General features: G+C 41.2%; 1 protein-coding gene across 13 annotated transcripts in view; it reads right to left on the reverse strand.

Annotated features, from left to right (window-relative positions):
• The window catches only part of ANAPC10 (anaphase promoting complex subunit 10), a 69,382-nt gene that overhangs the window by 45,933 nt on the left and 8,954 nt on the right, over positions 1 to 14,495 (reverse strand). For 8 of the 13 annotated variants that reach the window (XR_010601800.1, XR_010601799.1, XM_008166115.4 and 5 more), the window contains 3 exons: positions 13,338 to 13,458; positions 10,099 to 10,189; positions 9,103 to 9,223 (listed from right to left, as the gene is read on the reverse strand). Coding sequence is in view for 10 of the 13 variants with exons in the window: in XM_008166115.4 (XP_008164337.1) it covers positions 9,103 to 9,223; positions 10,099 to 10,189; positions 13,338 to 13,452 (327 nt within the window). In the remaining 3 variants the exon portion in view is untranslated. Of the gene's footprint in view, positions 1 to 1,770; positions 1,804 to 9,098; positions 9,224 to 10,098; positions 10,190 to 13,337; positions 13,459 to 14,495 lie in introns of those variants that run through there. The other 5 variants (XR_006174422.2, XM_065597773.1, XM_005284301.5 and 2 more) reach the window with 2 other exon arrangements.

A 14,495-nucleotide genomic window follows, 5' to 3' on the forward strand; every position in this document is an offset into this window, starting at 1 on the left:
CACAGGTGTAAATTGGAGCTTAACAAACAATACTGTTGATGTACAAGAAACAAAAGATTCCATCTTACTAACTCTTAGCTGGAATCGCTCTGCAGTGGTATCAGAAGTAAAAGTTTAAAATTAGTCACTAAAGGAAGCAGATAGGACTCTGACATAAATTGGGAGAAGATCTTCTGAAGAAGTTGTAATTTTTACATACTCACCTTTCAAAATAGAACCATACCTTCGAAAATCACTTGCAAATATTTTATGATCTAAAAGACTAAAGAAGGACTTGGAATGTGATTAACAGTTTTGAACATTTTTTTCTATAAGTGTTTTACCCTTTCGGAGATAAATGCAAATGGGCTTGATGTACAGTTGCAATTCCTAGCTTGGTACACTTCAATAATACTTTGTATAAGCAATATGGAAGAAGGTATGTGCATTTACATATATTACATCTTAATACATTAAGATTATGCTAATCTAAAGAAGAATTAAATTTACAAAAGTACGCCTATTAAGCAATGCTTGTTTGCTGGCTAACTACAACAGATTTAAGAATGTGAAGAAGCTGTTTTCAGATCATGCAAGTAAGGTGCGGAGTATTAATGTGGAATAGTAATGGATTTCGGTGCGATAACAGGAAAAATGGTGGCTATTTTCTAAAATTGCAAGCCTGCTGAAATCTGGATTCCTTACTAGAACAAAGCAGAAAAATAAATTAAATTTACACTTCTTGAATGAATTGCCAGTTTTAATGAAAGATGTTTTTATGAACTTTATTTATGAAGAAAAATTTCTCGCATCCCTAAATATAGGGATTAATGATTTCACCAGTCACATTCCCTACTAGTGATAGGATTGGGTAAGAAGACATAACCAATACTGGAATATAGTTTCCTTTATGTGCACAGTTTCAAATGTTAAATACAGAAAAGGGGCTAGATTCACTCCTGTTAGAGCAAATGGGTGCAAGTCGCATCTCTTTGCTGCAGTAGGGCCAGGTGCACGTGAAGGAGAGATTCACCCATAAGGGAGAGCAGGAAGTATATCGCTACCTTCTTTTCTTGAGTGGCTCTATTATGCAGGAACGGCTTTAGTTTTCTGACTGAACTCCACTGGAAGCTTCCTAGGTGATGCAATGAATCAATAACATTGTCCAGGCAATCTGGCCCACTTCTTTTCCCTCTGGCCTTGTATCAGGCAGTTTTAGGCCTTTGGATAAAACAGGCCTTGGAGACATCTTGCTCTCCCTCTGGCTGGGTTTTCCATCACCAGGTATACACAGATGGAATAGAAGAAAGAGACTGAATATAACCGGATATTCAGCCTGCACTTAGCATTGTAACACTTCTTAATAGATAACTTTTCATAGTTTAAATATCTTGGTGTGGGGAGAGGGTGATATGATGAATAATCGGTAGAGACCAGAAACCCAGCATAAAATTTTACTCAGATCATTCACATTTTGACTATTTTCACATCACATGGAAGTGTAACATCTTGAACCATGCACTGAAGCCTGGCTCCTATCCCAAAAGTGCCTCTGTGGGCTGGCCCAGTAGTATTGTCTGCACTGCTGCATGTGAGAACTCTGCTTCATTTCCAGTCTCAATTTCTTGCTCCCTAGGCTGGAGTGGAACGATGCAAAGAAATCAGTGCACTTAACCCCTGGAGAGGAGGGATTACCTCACATCTCCCAACACTGGTTCCTGCAGCTGAGTAAGGGAGTAATGCTGCCAGACTCCAAAGGGAGTCCGGTCCTCCTCAGTTTGAAGAACAGTAGTGGTGATGTATTCCTCAGAAGAAGGGAATGTACTGAGGGGGGAGGGAAAAAACATTTAATCTTTATGACTCTAAAAAGGTGCACCTGGGTCTCAAAATATCCACCTTAGGGTAGGGAAATGCTTAATTATTAAAAACAAAAAAACAAAACAAAAAAACCTAGGCTAACAATGTTTTATTCTTTTGAAAACTCTGATTGTTGTCAGTAGAAAGAAAACACATGAAGGCATCATAGGATTTTCATTAAACTCCATGAACTGGGCAAGTATCCATGGAAAAATATAAAAAGATTTAGTTAGATTTTCCACAGAGTTAATCAGTCCTGAAACCAACGGAATCATTGTATAATGAAGTGGCTTTTGCTTTAAAGATCTTGTAATAGTTCACACTGCTTTAACCACTTACTGAGTCAGAGAAGCTGAAGATAACAAAACACAAAACTCAGTTTCATCACTGATTAAGAGTTTAAAAAAAAAGTAAAACCACCTTTTGAGAAAAATTTATTACAGTTCCCTTACAATTCCTAAAAACTTTAAATATCAAAAAAAATTATAAACTGTAGCACTTGATGCCAATTTTTCACATGGACAGCCCAAGGAATTAGCTATTAATCTTTTACAGCATAAAAGTGTTGCACTTCATTAATCAGCAGCCTGAAGGCTACATGTTCTTCCCAGATTTGCAATAAGGAAATGTATGTACACCTGGCATGTATAAGAATTATTGGTCTCATGTGAGATAATATCTTTAATATTAGTGAGTAGGTACTAAAACACCTCTTAATATAAAAAGGGAAGCAAAAGCTGTTGTGTGTGTAATTACTTTTTTCTCTACAAAATTTAAAAAGGAAAGATTTTATATGAAAAATATACAAAGGGAAAGGTGGAAAAATACTCCAGATTAGCCTGAGAAACAGCAGATGACAACAATCCAGTATATAATTAACAGCATTTGTGTCTAAGACAGTAAAAAGATAAGTCTCAAATTGTCTATGAAGTACTAATATAAACACACACACAATCTCAAAAGTGGAGTTTACTACTTTACTTAGGTTGTATGTAGAATATTATATTAAAACATACCATTATAAAAAGATAATTACTGGAAGAATGGATTTTAGGATATGAATCCAGGATAGTAATTACAGACAACAGTGACATCTAGTGGATGCTTTGGAAACGAAACAAACTAAAATTACAAACAACGTAAAAATTCAACTCCGACTTTGATATAGTACAGGGGTCGGCAACCTTTGGGAAGTGGTGTGCCAAGTCTTCATTAATTTAAGGTTTCGCGTGCCAGACTAGCAGCGCGGGCGGCAGACGGAACCTCAGACTGGCAGTGGGCTGAGCCGCTGCCGGTCTGGGGTCCCAGCCGGCGGCCCCTGCCAGCCAGGGTCCCAGCCGCTGGCCTCACTCAGCCTGCTGCCGGCCCACGTTCCATCCATCCAGGCCAGCAGCGGGCTAAGCGGGGCCGGCGGCCGGACCCCGGCTGGCAAGAGGCGGCCGGCCGGGACCCCAGACCAGCAGTGGGCTGAGTGGCTCATCCTGCTGCCAGTCTGGGGTCCCGGCTGCCAGTCTGGGCCGCCGGCCCCATTCAGCCCGCTGCCAGCCTGGGTTCCATCCATCCAGGCCAACAGCAGGCTGAGCGGGGCCGGCAGCTTGGACCCCAGCTGGCAAGGGGCCAGCAGCCGGGACCCCAAACCGGCAGCAGGCTGAGTGGCTCATTCTGCTGCTGGTCTGGGGTTCCATTATCCAGGCCGGCAGTGGGCTGAGTGGGGCTGGCGGCCAGGACCCCGGCTAGCAGTAGCGTGCCACTAAAAATTGGCACGTGTGCTGCAGGTTGCTGACCTCTGTTATAGTATATAGCACTCTCAAGCTGCTGTGACACAAATGCATGAAAAAGATCCAAAAAGAGACCAACAAGAGTGGCAGAGGAAGTGAATTTTAAAATGATGTGGGATTCATTTCTTTAAAAAACAGGAATAAACCTCACTTCAGGATTCAACATTCAGGATGGAAATATGGTACCTTAGGATTTATGTTAATAAACTGAGAGATAACCACATGGTTTACAGGGGATGGATATAAATGTGGTCCCAGGATGAGATGCACTAGAGTTGAAAGCTATTCTGGGGCAACAAGTTTATCATTTATCTCCCCCCTCTCTATTTCTGCACACCAATATTTATGCGGTTTTTTTTGTTTGTTTGTTTGTTTGTTGTAAACCATTTAGGATTTCCTACCCCACTGGAGCAGCTACCACAAAGCAGGACAGCTGAGGTCTCCCACTGTATCAACCAGCAGCTGTTGATGAGGCATTTTAATTAGCAGGTTAAAGTGAATTGAACAATTTATGACATCTACTCCTGAGTAGTCCAACTGCTTTATTTTCTTTTTGGTCAGCTTATTTGAGACCAAGAATTGTCTCAAATTTGCTTTTACTATTTGCCAAAAAGACTTTGTATTCAAAACGCAAGCTATTACTTAGAAACCACATTGGGGGCAGAAAATTATTCAATAGCATCATAGGGATAGCTCAGTGGTTTGAGCATTGGCCTGCTAAACCCAGGTTTGTGAGTTCAATCCTTGAGGGGGCCACTTAGGGATCTGGGGCAAAATCAGTACTTGGCCCTGCTAGTGAAGGCAGGGGACTGGACTCGATGACCTTTCAAGGTCCCTTCCAGTTCTAGGAGATAGGATATCTCCATTAATTAATTTTTTATTTATTTATAAACCATTCAGATTTGTCATAGGCTTCATGACAAAAAATTTTATCACTAAATGCCAATATGGAGTTTAAAAAGCAAGATTTGGGGAGTTAATGATGTAATGATTTAACAAAGCCAGCAACTTTACAAAACATTCCATACTCAATTTTGACTATGACTTTCTCAAGGCCTTAGGCATAAGCCTTTATTTTAATGGAATTAAATGGAAAATGAGTTTCTAGTTTTGAGAATTTTGAGAAGTATTTTTGACAAATTAATATAAGATTTTTCAACATATATTTGCATTATACCCACGTGTATGCCCAACAGTTGCTGGCCAGTGCAAGAGAAGTATAAAGGAAGAGGTCACGAGTTCCATTAATAAAGAAATAAATAAATAAGTATGAATACCCAAAAGCAAAGTAGTATTTACCAGCATACCTGTCTGTTTTTCAACGTACTTTTACTGATAGTCTTCAATTGTAACCTAATCCAAGCATTTTTGATCTCACAGTTTTGAAGTACATCAATTTTTGGAAGAGTTAGTACTGTGATTTTCCCCTCTGCAATGACTATTGAGTACAGTGTAGTCAGCAGTTGGTAACTATAAAATGCCCCTTTACATTGGCAGAACAGTGCAAAGGGGCCTTAAAGTAAATGAGATTTAGACCTTATTTTTGGAATTTGACCGTAGCTATATCGCCTGATCCAAAGCTCATTGGAGACAGTGAGTCTTACCATTGGCTTCAATGGGATTTGGATCAGATCCCAATTCACCAGTGCAGCTCTAGCTTCCTAGAAGAAAGAAACATCTGATTGCAAAGAATATTTATGTAGCACTGTACACCTGTACCACCCACCAAAATTCTTCTTTCTAAATTCTTAAATCCTTATCTCTAGTTAGGCACCAGAATGTCTTAATTGCCCATTTGTTTCATAAAGAAATTAAGAAAGGTGATTCATGGTTGACATTACCACCTCTGCTAGTTTTCAGTTCAACGCTACAAAAGCATTTAAAACCAGAGCTTCCACATCACAGTACAAGTACACTTTTGGTGGTAAAACTACCATTGACTTCAATGGGAACAGCTAAACCAATACTGAACACTTTCGAAAATCCCATCCCTTATAAGATCTACATATTTAGGCCTTGTCTACATTGGCAAGTTTCTGCACAGTGAAGCAGCTTTCTGCACTGTAACTCCCGAGGTCTACACACTGCCAAGCCACTTAGTAAGCAGAAACTGCGCAGTTGCAGCGCTGTAAAAAAGTTAAAATAAATAAATAAATAAATAAATAAATAAATAAGACACCCCGTCGAGAGGCGTACAGCTTTCTGTGCTGGGGCTACCGCGCCGCGGTGCCAGTGTAGACACCCTGATCAATTACAGCACTGCAACTGGCCTCCGGGAAGTGTCCCAAAATGCCTGTTCTCACTCCTCTGGTCATCCGTTTGAACTCTACTGCCCTGCTCTCAGGTGACCAACTGTGAGCTCCACCCTGTAAATTCCTTGGTAATTTTGAAAGTCCCCTTCCTGTTTGCTCAGTGACGCGTGCAGTGGTCTCAGCCCATCTTTCCAGGTGACCATGCCTGCTCACGCACCCGCTGATCCCTCGCTTGGAGCAATGCCAAGCTGCTGGACCTCATCAGCATTTGGGTAGAGGAGGCTGTCCAGTCCCAGCTGCGCTCCAGACATAGGAGTTATGATTCCTACAGACAGATTTCATGATGCATGACAAAAAGGGGCCATGACTGGGACACATTGCAGTGCAGGGTCTAAGTGAAGGAGCTGCAGAACGCCTACCACAAGGCGCGGGAGGCAAACCACTATTCTGGTGCTGAGCCCATGAGCTGCCGGTTCTACAAAGAGCTGGATACGATACTTGATGGAGACCCCACCTCCACTGCAAAGGCCACTGTGGATACTTCGGTGGCTCACGTGCCAGTCGAGAATGGACCAAGCCCGGAGGAGGAAATCTTGGACGAGGATGTGGATGATGCAGAGGATGACTTGGAGGTCAGAGATACATGCAGCCAGGAGCTCTTCCCTACCCCGGAGGAGGCTAGTCAGTCACAGCTGTCAGAACTTGGTGAAGTGCAAACAGGAGAGGAGGCCCCTGGTAAGTGGCTTTGATTTTGGGAATTGCTGCAGCGAGTTGTTGGGGGCAGGAGGGTTGCAGAAAGCAGGCTTGTGTCTGTATAATAAGCACACCACCACATGCCTAGTCTGAGCGGCAGAACAGGGTGTTGATTGATTCCCTCTTCACAGGAATCTGCCGCAGAGATCTCCACAAAACTCTCATGGAGATACTGGGCAATCCGCTGCCACAAGTTCTTTGGCAGACTTGCTTTGTTTTTTGCCCCATTAAGGGTAACTTTCCCAAGCCACTCTGCCATTCCGCCGGGGGAGGGGGAGGGGGAGGACGACACACATACGCCATTGCTGCACACAGACAAGCGGCATAAGGGCCAGGGTTTGAAAGCAATATTTATTTCATTAATTGAAAGCAAACAGAGCCCTACAAAGCAACAGGTAATTTTCTTAAACTTTCACAGTGCATCGTATGCACCAATCACAATTACCTCCTAGCATTACAAGCACTGTACTCCTGAGCATAGCAACAAATATTAGTGGCTTTCAGCTTCAAATAGCTGCCTCCAGGCATCCCTGATCCTTATGGCACCGTGATGCACCCCTCTAATAGCCCTGGTCTCTGGCTGTTCAAATTCAGCCTCCAGGCGCTGAGCTTCAGTGGTCCTGCCCTGAACGAAGCTTTCACCCTTCCCTTCACAAATATTATGGAGTGTACAGCACGCAGCTATAAGCATAGGAATATTGTTATCGGCCAGGTCCAGCCTCCCATATAGGCAGCACCAGCGGGCCTTTATATGGCTAAAAGCACACAACAGTCATTCTGCACTTGCTCAGCCTTTTGTCGAGACGCTCCTTGCTGCTGTCAAGGTTCCCCATGTATGGCTTCATGAGCCATGTCACTAAAGGTTAGGCAGGGTCTCCCAGGATCACAAGGGACATTTCGATTTCCCCTACGGTGATCTTCTGGTCTTGGAAGAAAGTACCTGCTTGCAGCTTCCTGAAGAGGCCAGTGTTCTGAAAGATGCGTGCATCATGCACTTTTCTGGATCAGCCTGCGTTAATGTCCGTGAAACGCCCACGGTTATCCACAAGCGCCCAGAGAACCATAGAGAAATACCCCTTCAGATTAACGTACTCGGTGGCTAGGTCATCTGGTGCCAGAATTGGAAATATGAGTGCCACCTATTCCCCCCTGTTAAGGAAGCCCATTTGTGCAAAGCCATCCACAATGTCACGCACATTGCCCAGAGTCACAGTCTTTCAGAGAAAGTCCAACAGTCGACTTTCCCACTCCGAACTGATTAGCGACCGATCGGTAGCAGTCTGGAGTAGCCAGCTTCCACAGTGCAATCACCATGTGCTTCTCCAACAACAAGGCAGCTCTCATTCTCAGGTCCTTGTGCTGAAGGGCTGGTGACAGCACATCACACAGTCTCATGAATGTGGCTTTCCTCATCCGAAAGTTCTGCAGCCACTGCTCGTCATCCCAGACATGCATCACAATGTGATCCCACCACTCCTCTGGGCTTGTTTCCCAAGCCCAAAAGCGGCATTCCACTGTGGTCAGCACCTCCGTGAATGCCAGAAGAAATCTCGTGTCATAGCTACTATGCGTGGCGAGATCAATGTCACACTCCTCTTGCTTTTGTAGTTTAAGGAATAACTCCATTGCCACTCGTGACGTTTAGTGAGAGCGAGCAGCATATTGGTCAACAGTGCGGGATCCATTCCTGCAGACCGAAGAGGCAGAGCGCACAGTACACAAGCCGTTGAAAGATGACACCAAATGCAGACAAAAGGACAGGGATTGCTGTGATGCGAAGAAATGCATCACGGGTCATTGGGACAGGATCCAGGTTGCCCCACAACCCCGTCCGACTTCCCACAACAGTTAGTAGCAGAAGAGGAAGAGATGCTCTGTGGGATAGCTGCCCAGAATGCACTGGTCCGAATACCGATGCAAGTACTGCAAGTGTGAACACGGTATTGCGCAGGCAACTGACAGTGTGAACACACAACAGCGTTTCCCTTCAGCATGCTCTGAGCGGCAATGTTGCTGCCGGCGCTATAGCTCTGCCAGTGTAGACATGCCCTTAGAGTTATAGAGCTTTATTATGAGGAGAATGTAAATAATGGCATTGGATATTGCCGGGATCTAATTTAGGGAAGTATTTACATATTCCAAGACTACAAGAAATTACCAAAATAAAAAACCCACATTCCCTGCAAAGGCAAAGCAAAGTTTCTGACAACATATAACGATGGCCCACTTGGTGGTAATGCATTGTCCCACTATGTGAAAGACCTGGGTTTAAGAGCAAACCTGCAACTCCTATCCCCAAAGCCAGTGACACATGGTGAAACATACAATTCTGAAAATATATAAGGTCATGAAAAAATTATATACAAGTTTGCATTTGACATCTCACCTTTCTAAATTTTTTCTGAAATTCTATTACTGCCATAGAAATGTCTTCTTAATAAATAAATAAATCATAATTATCAGATGAAGAATCACTGACCTACCCGGATTTCCTGAAGGTTGTGGAAGTTATTTCCTACTCTGACAGAGATCTTGCTTGGGGTGTAGCTTTCATCAGATTTGTAATCTGCATAAATACACAATGTCTTCACTGTTGTTTTTCTTCTGTAAGCAAGAAGCAGCAAAGGCTAAGTAAGCATCCTAAGGAAAAATTATCCAAGGAAGGGTTTCTTGAGATTTTGTCAAAAATGAGATTTAAATATTGTAAAACTTGATATAAAATGTGACACTGCTGATTTTAGGACCCCTAATGCAGTAGCAGCTAGGAATTTACATATAATTTTTATAAAGTACATACATATAAAAACTTACAATGGATAGCAAACTACACATGCCTACAGAAACGTTAGCAACCACACTGTCAACACGTCAAACAAAAAAACCCAACACAACATAAAAATTAAACACAAGCCAATGCAAATATATCTTTCATCATGCACTATGGTGCCCTGTTAAGGAAAGCAGTTCTGTGAGGGAATCAACAGAGAACAGGACTTAATTGCCGAAGTCCTGACCTCAGTCTTGGGAAAAGTCAACCACGTTAATGGAGTGCAAGAGTCTTGTAGCCAGTCGTATCTGCTACAATGGAATACAGCATGAAAAGGTGTCCCAGCTTTAACTGGCAGTTAAATCAGGGCACTAAATATCATCACGCATATCTTGAACTGTAGCCAAAAGAAAACAGAAAACTAGTGCAGACATATCACCCTATCTTAGAGGCTGTGATACTGTAGAGATAACCCAGCACAGCACTCACCTGGCAATTGCTTAATTGGTCATTTGCTACAATAGAACTGTAAAAGCATATATAAAACAGATTTTGCAAAAGTAGTAATCTAACTGGCTCCTACCCATGTTACTAAGAGAGAGCTCAATTCTGCATTCCTTGTCAATCAGAATTTTGAATGCACTTTCATGAGAGTTGTAATCACAATTTATTAGCCTTATCATATGCAACAAATCACACAAATATTTAGTACCTAAACTGGATGTTCACCAAATGAGGCTGTGACCCATCAGATTGCCAGTAAGTTTCTAGATTATCATCTCGTAACTGGTCCACTCCGAAGCCTAATGGAAAGAAAAAGGTTTACAGTCTCCTGTATTGTGTTCCGTTGCTGCTGGTATTACACAAATCATTTCAGCAGGATGGCTACCATGACCCTTGTAACGCAAGTTCACACATGTGAGAAGTACTTCTAGCCATTCAAATTTTCAGATCTCTTTATTAAGCAAAATGCATGCAGAAGAGCTTATTCTTATAAACCCAATCCCAAATTGTGCTGAGCATCCTCAACTCTTATTGAAACCGGGAATTTAAAAAATTCAGCATATCCCTGAAGTAAGTCCCAAATCTGCAGATTACTGTTCTATTTTTTCCAACATCCAGAATTGTGCTAAACCTTTTAGAGAACATAATAAAAGAGGAGGTCTGTCTGGCAAAGATTATAAACAATATTGTAAAGTTCTATTTGCAAAACAGAACTTGGAACTCTTAGCCACAAGCTTCACTAAAACTCAGTGAGAGTTTAAAAAAAAATATGGTGTTAGTTGTCACTTCCATTCACATTTCCAAAGAAAGATGCCAGAATTCTGATAAACCAAGTAAGATCTGCAACAAAGATTAATATAAAGCACTTGGCCCACTTTTGTTGTTAGAACTCCTTCCTTGTAAATTTCTGATATGATCCCAGCTGTGCTCTGCAAGTATTTTGCAGACAGGCTCTTATATTCTGTAGTATTTTAAACGGGGGGGGGGGGGGGGAGGGGGTAGGGGGAAGATAATCTAATTTTAACGTTATAGTCAGTTAAAATATTTTTAAGGGATCCTTATATTTAGGGCCTTTTTTATTTGAAAAAGCCTGAAACACTCTGTAAAAGCAATAACTCTTTAATAGTGCAGTTATACTGGATACCTGTGCTGCTTGGGTGGTGGAAGGTGTATGGCCAGACTGCACCCAAAGTATGCTATTACGAAACACACAACACTTGATACGTTTTAACAAGCTGTAAGTGTCCTGGTTATTCGTGTTCTCTATCCCAAGGCTCCACCTTGAAAAGTAAATACACCTCTACCCCGATAGAACGCTGTCCTCGGAAGCCAAAAAAATCTTACTACGTTATAGGTGAAACCGCGTTATATTGAACTCGCTTTGATCCGCCGGAGCATGCAGCTTTACCACGTTATATCTGAATTCGTGTTATATCGGGTCGTGTTATATTGGGGTAGAGGTGTAGTAGGTATTTCTGAGGTAGTGGGCCAAAATTACTTTAAATTGTTGTTTATTATTGTTTATTATTAAATCCTGAGTGGAATAGTACCAATAAAGTCAAAGGGAGTACCCATGTAAATGAGTGAAGACTACATGCATGAATGCTTACAGGATTGAGCTCTATACACGTATAATACACCAGATACAATTACATAAAGGAACCATTGTAAAACTAACATAAAACTGAATAGTTTGCCATGTTACAATACCTGATACCTGATTTTTCAGGTCATTCATCTATTTTGTAATCACTTTTTTGTAATCACAAGGGGGGAGGGATAGCTCAGTGGTTTAAGCATTGGCCTGCTAAACCCAGGGTTGTGAGTTCAATCCTTGAGGGGGCCACTTGGGGATCGGGGCAAAATCAGTACTTGGTCCTGCTAGTGAAGGCAGGGGGCTGGACTCTATGACCTTTCAAGGTCCCTTCCAGTTCTAGGAGATGGGATGTCTCCATTAATTTAAATTTAATTTAAAAGGCTAACCTTTACTTAATAATTATTTTAAGTAATGATAATATACTTTATTATAATAAAATGCCAGACAAACAACTTTAATACCTAACTATATAATATTTTTAAAAATAAAAAAACTTTACTCTTTTGGATAAGCTGTCTACTGAATGAAAGTACACAACTGGGAGACTCCTCAAGTACACGTTTCTCTGGCAATACTTTTATTCACTGACATTATCTCTTAAATGAAGGAAGTCTAAATCTTATGATTTTTGTTTTATACCAATCATGATTATTTGTCCCTTACCATTGCCAACCCTTTGCTACTCTTTCCCTCTTTTACTGCCATTCAACCTATTAACTTCATCCCCTTTGCTACTCCCCAACATTAGCTACAGTTCAGTTAGTTAGTGTTAGTAGCTCCATCTGCAATAAATAGTGACTATTAATAATCCAAATCTAAAAGTACATTGTGTTAACCAAAACAGAAGTATATATATGGACATCAGATCAGGAATGCTCAACCTGAGCACAGTCTCAACCTACAATGACCCCTGTTCCCACACCTGTTGAAAATTGATTTAATTATTTTCTGACAGATATCTATGTAGCAGGGACTTGAATATGTCCAACAAACACAATATGGTCAAAGAGCTACTCTTGCTTAGGAGACATGTTCAAAACCATTGTATCTCCATTGAAGATTATTGTTTTATCTTGCTCATAGCATTTAGAGTACCGCACTATAATGGCACGCCTACCCTTAAGTGTTGCTGCTACGTCAGCTGGGGATAGTTTTTTTTTTTTTAAATTACATAGTTACGTTGGCAAAAGCCCCAATGTTGACACAATAACACTGGCAAAATACACCTCTACCTCAATATAACGCTGTCCTCGGGAACCAAAAAATCTTACCGTGTTATAGGTGAAACCGCGTTCTATCGAACTTGCTTTGATCCACCGGAGTGTGCAGCCCCGCCCCCTTCCCCCTCCCCCGGAGCACTGCTTTACCGCATTATATCCGAATTCGTGTTATATCGGGTTGCGTTATATTGGGGTAGAGGTGTACTACTTTTGACAGAGTTTATTTCATTCTCTGAACAGGTATAAGCTATACTTGGAAAAGCACATTTCTGCCAGAATAACTGTGTCTACACTAGGAGGGTTTTTTGGGTATAGCTATCCTAGCAAACTATTTCTACGTTAGACTAGACCCAAGTTATTTCTAATGGACTGTAATACAATCTATGCTTAATTCATTTTTATGTCACTTTTATGTATTCTTTATTCACTTGAAGTGAAGAAACAGAGGAAAGAACAGTGATCATTTGCTAATTCATCTAGTTTATAAATTAATACTAGCAAGTTCATCATCATGCAATTTCATCATCATACAATTTTAGCAAGGTCAAAAAGATTTTATTCTCCTCAAAGGAAAAAACCCTCCCTGAATTTCACAATTATTTGTTTGTTTTGTTGTGTTTTACAATTTACCTGGCTTACAGGATGAAAGGGACCAAACAGCTTGAGAGCCTATTTCCCGAACAGTACCAGTCCTTTCCAACTGCTTGGGATCAGCACCTGGTGGTGTCTTGTTAGGTGTGGTCATTTCCCACTAATAAAAGAAGAAAAGATGGAGCGTAAGATTATAAGGTTCTCTCTCGTACTCATCTTGATGAGAAAAATAGATTTTGAGCCGCTCAGCTAAGAGTTTTATACTGTTAGTTCCTAGAAATACACATAAGAATAAGGTTTATTTCTTTAACAACCTTCATGGAGCATGCAAAAGTCTCATGTTCATAAGAATATTTATCAAATGCCATTTTATGTGCATTATCTGTCTCTTCACCTCTCTTGTTGAAGTTATTCCACTTTGTATAAAATACCTAGTCACCGGGCCAGAGAACAAGAATGACTATTACATGTGGGAGGTGGGAGACCCAAGTTCAAGTCTCTGCTCCAATGAATATTTATACAAAGCCAAACAAAAGCTTCAAAAACAGGAGAGACGGAGAAACACATACCCCAGAATACCCTCTATGCCTGGGTCTCCCACATCTAGAGTAGAGATCTGAACCCAAGTCTCCCCTCTCCCAAGTGTAAGGTGGGTACCACCATCATCTCTCCTACTTTGTGGAACTACCTTTTAAAAATACCTGGAAAGAAAATGTTTTGGTTGAACGATGTGTTGTGAAACAGACTTTTTAAATTTAGGGAAATTATTTGGAAGTTTTGTATTTGGTTTAGGTCAAACCGTATATGATTTTTTGAAAATCTAAGCAAAGAGTTCATCCGTATTTGAGAATAAAAAGCATGGTGGACAAAATGCATCTTATGTGCTGCAACTTCTTCTTAAAAAGAGTAAAAGGAAATCTTCCCTCCTCCCCATAGCACCTCACCAGTCTGATGTAGAAATCTAAAGTTAGGCAAGGAGGTAGTCTAGATCACAGATGTGCCTTTTCATGGTCTGTGCAAACTAGGTTATTTTGTAAATGGTTATGGGGGGGGTGGAGACACGGGGTGAAAAGGACTTTTTGCATGCACACTCAATTTTGTAACGTGATCCCTTAACAGAGCATCAATATTCTATTGGTTCTAAGCGGGCATCTGTAGATTAGGAAAATTCATAAGGTATACTGCCTTCTCCCATAT

The sequence above is a fragment of the Chrysemys picta genome, chromosome 5, assembly GCF_011386835.1.
Source record: "Chrysemys picta bellii isolate R12L10 chromosome 5, ASM1138683v2, whole genome shotgun sequence".
Taxonomy (NCBI): domain Eukaryota; kingdom Metazoa; phylum Chordata; order Testudines; family Emydidae; genus Chrysemys; species Chrysemys picta.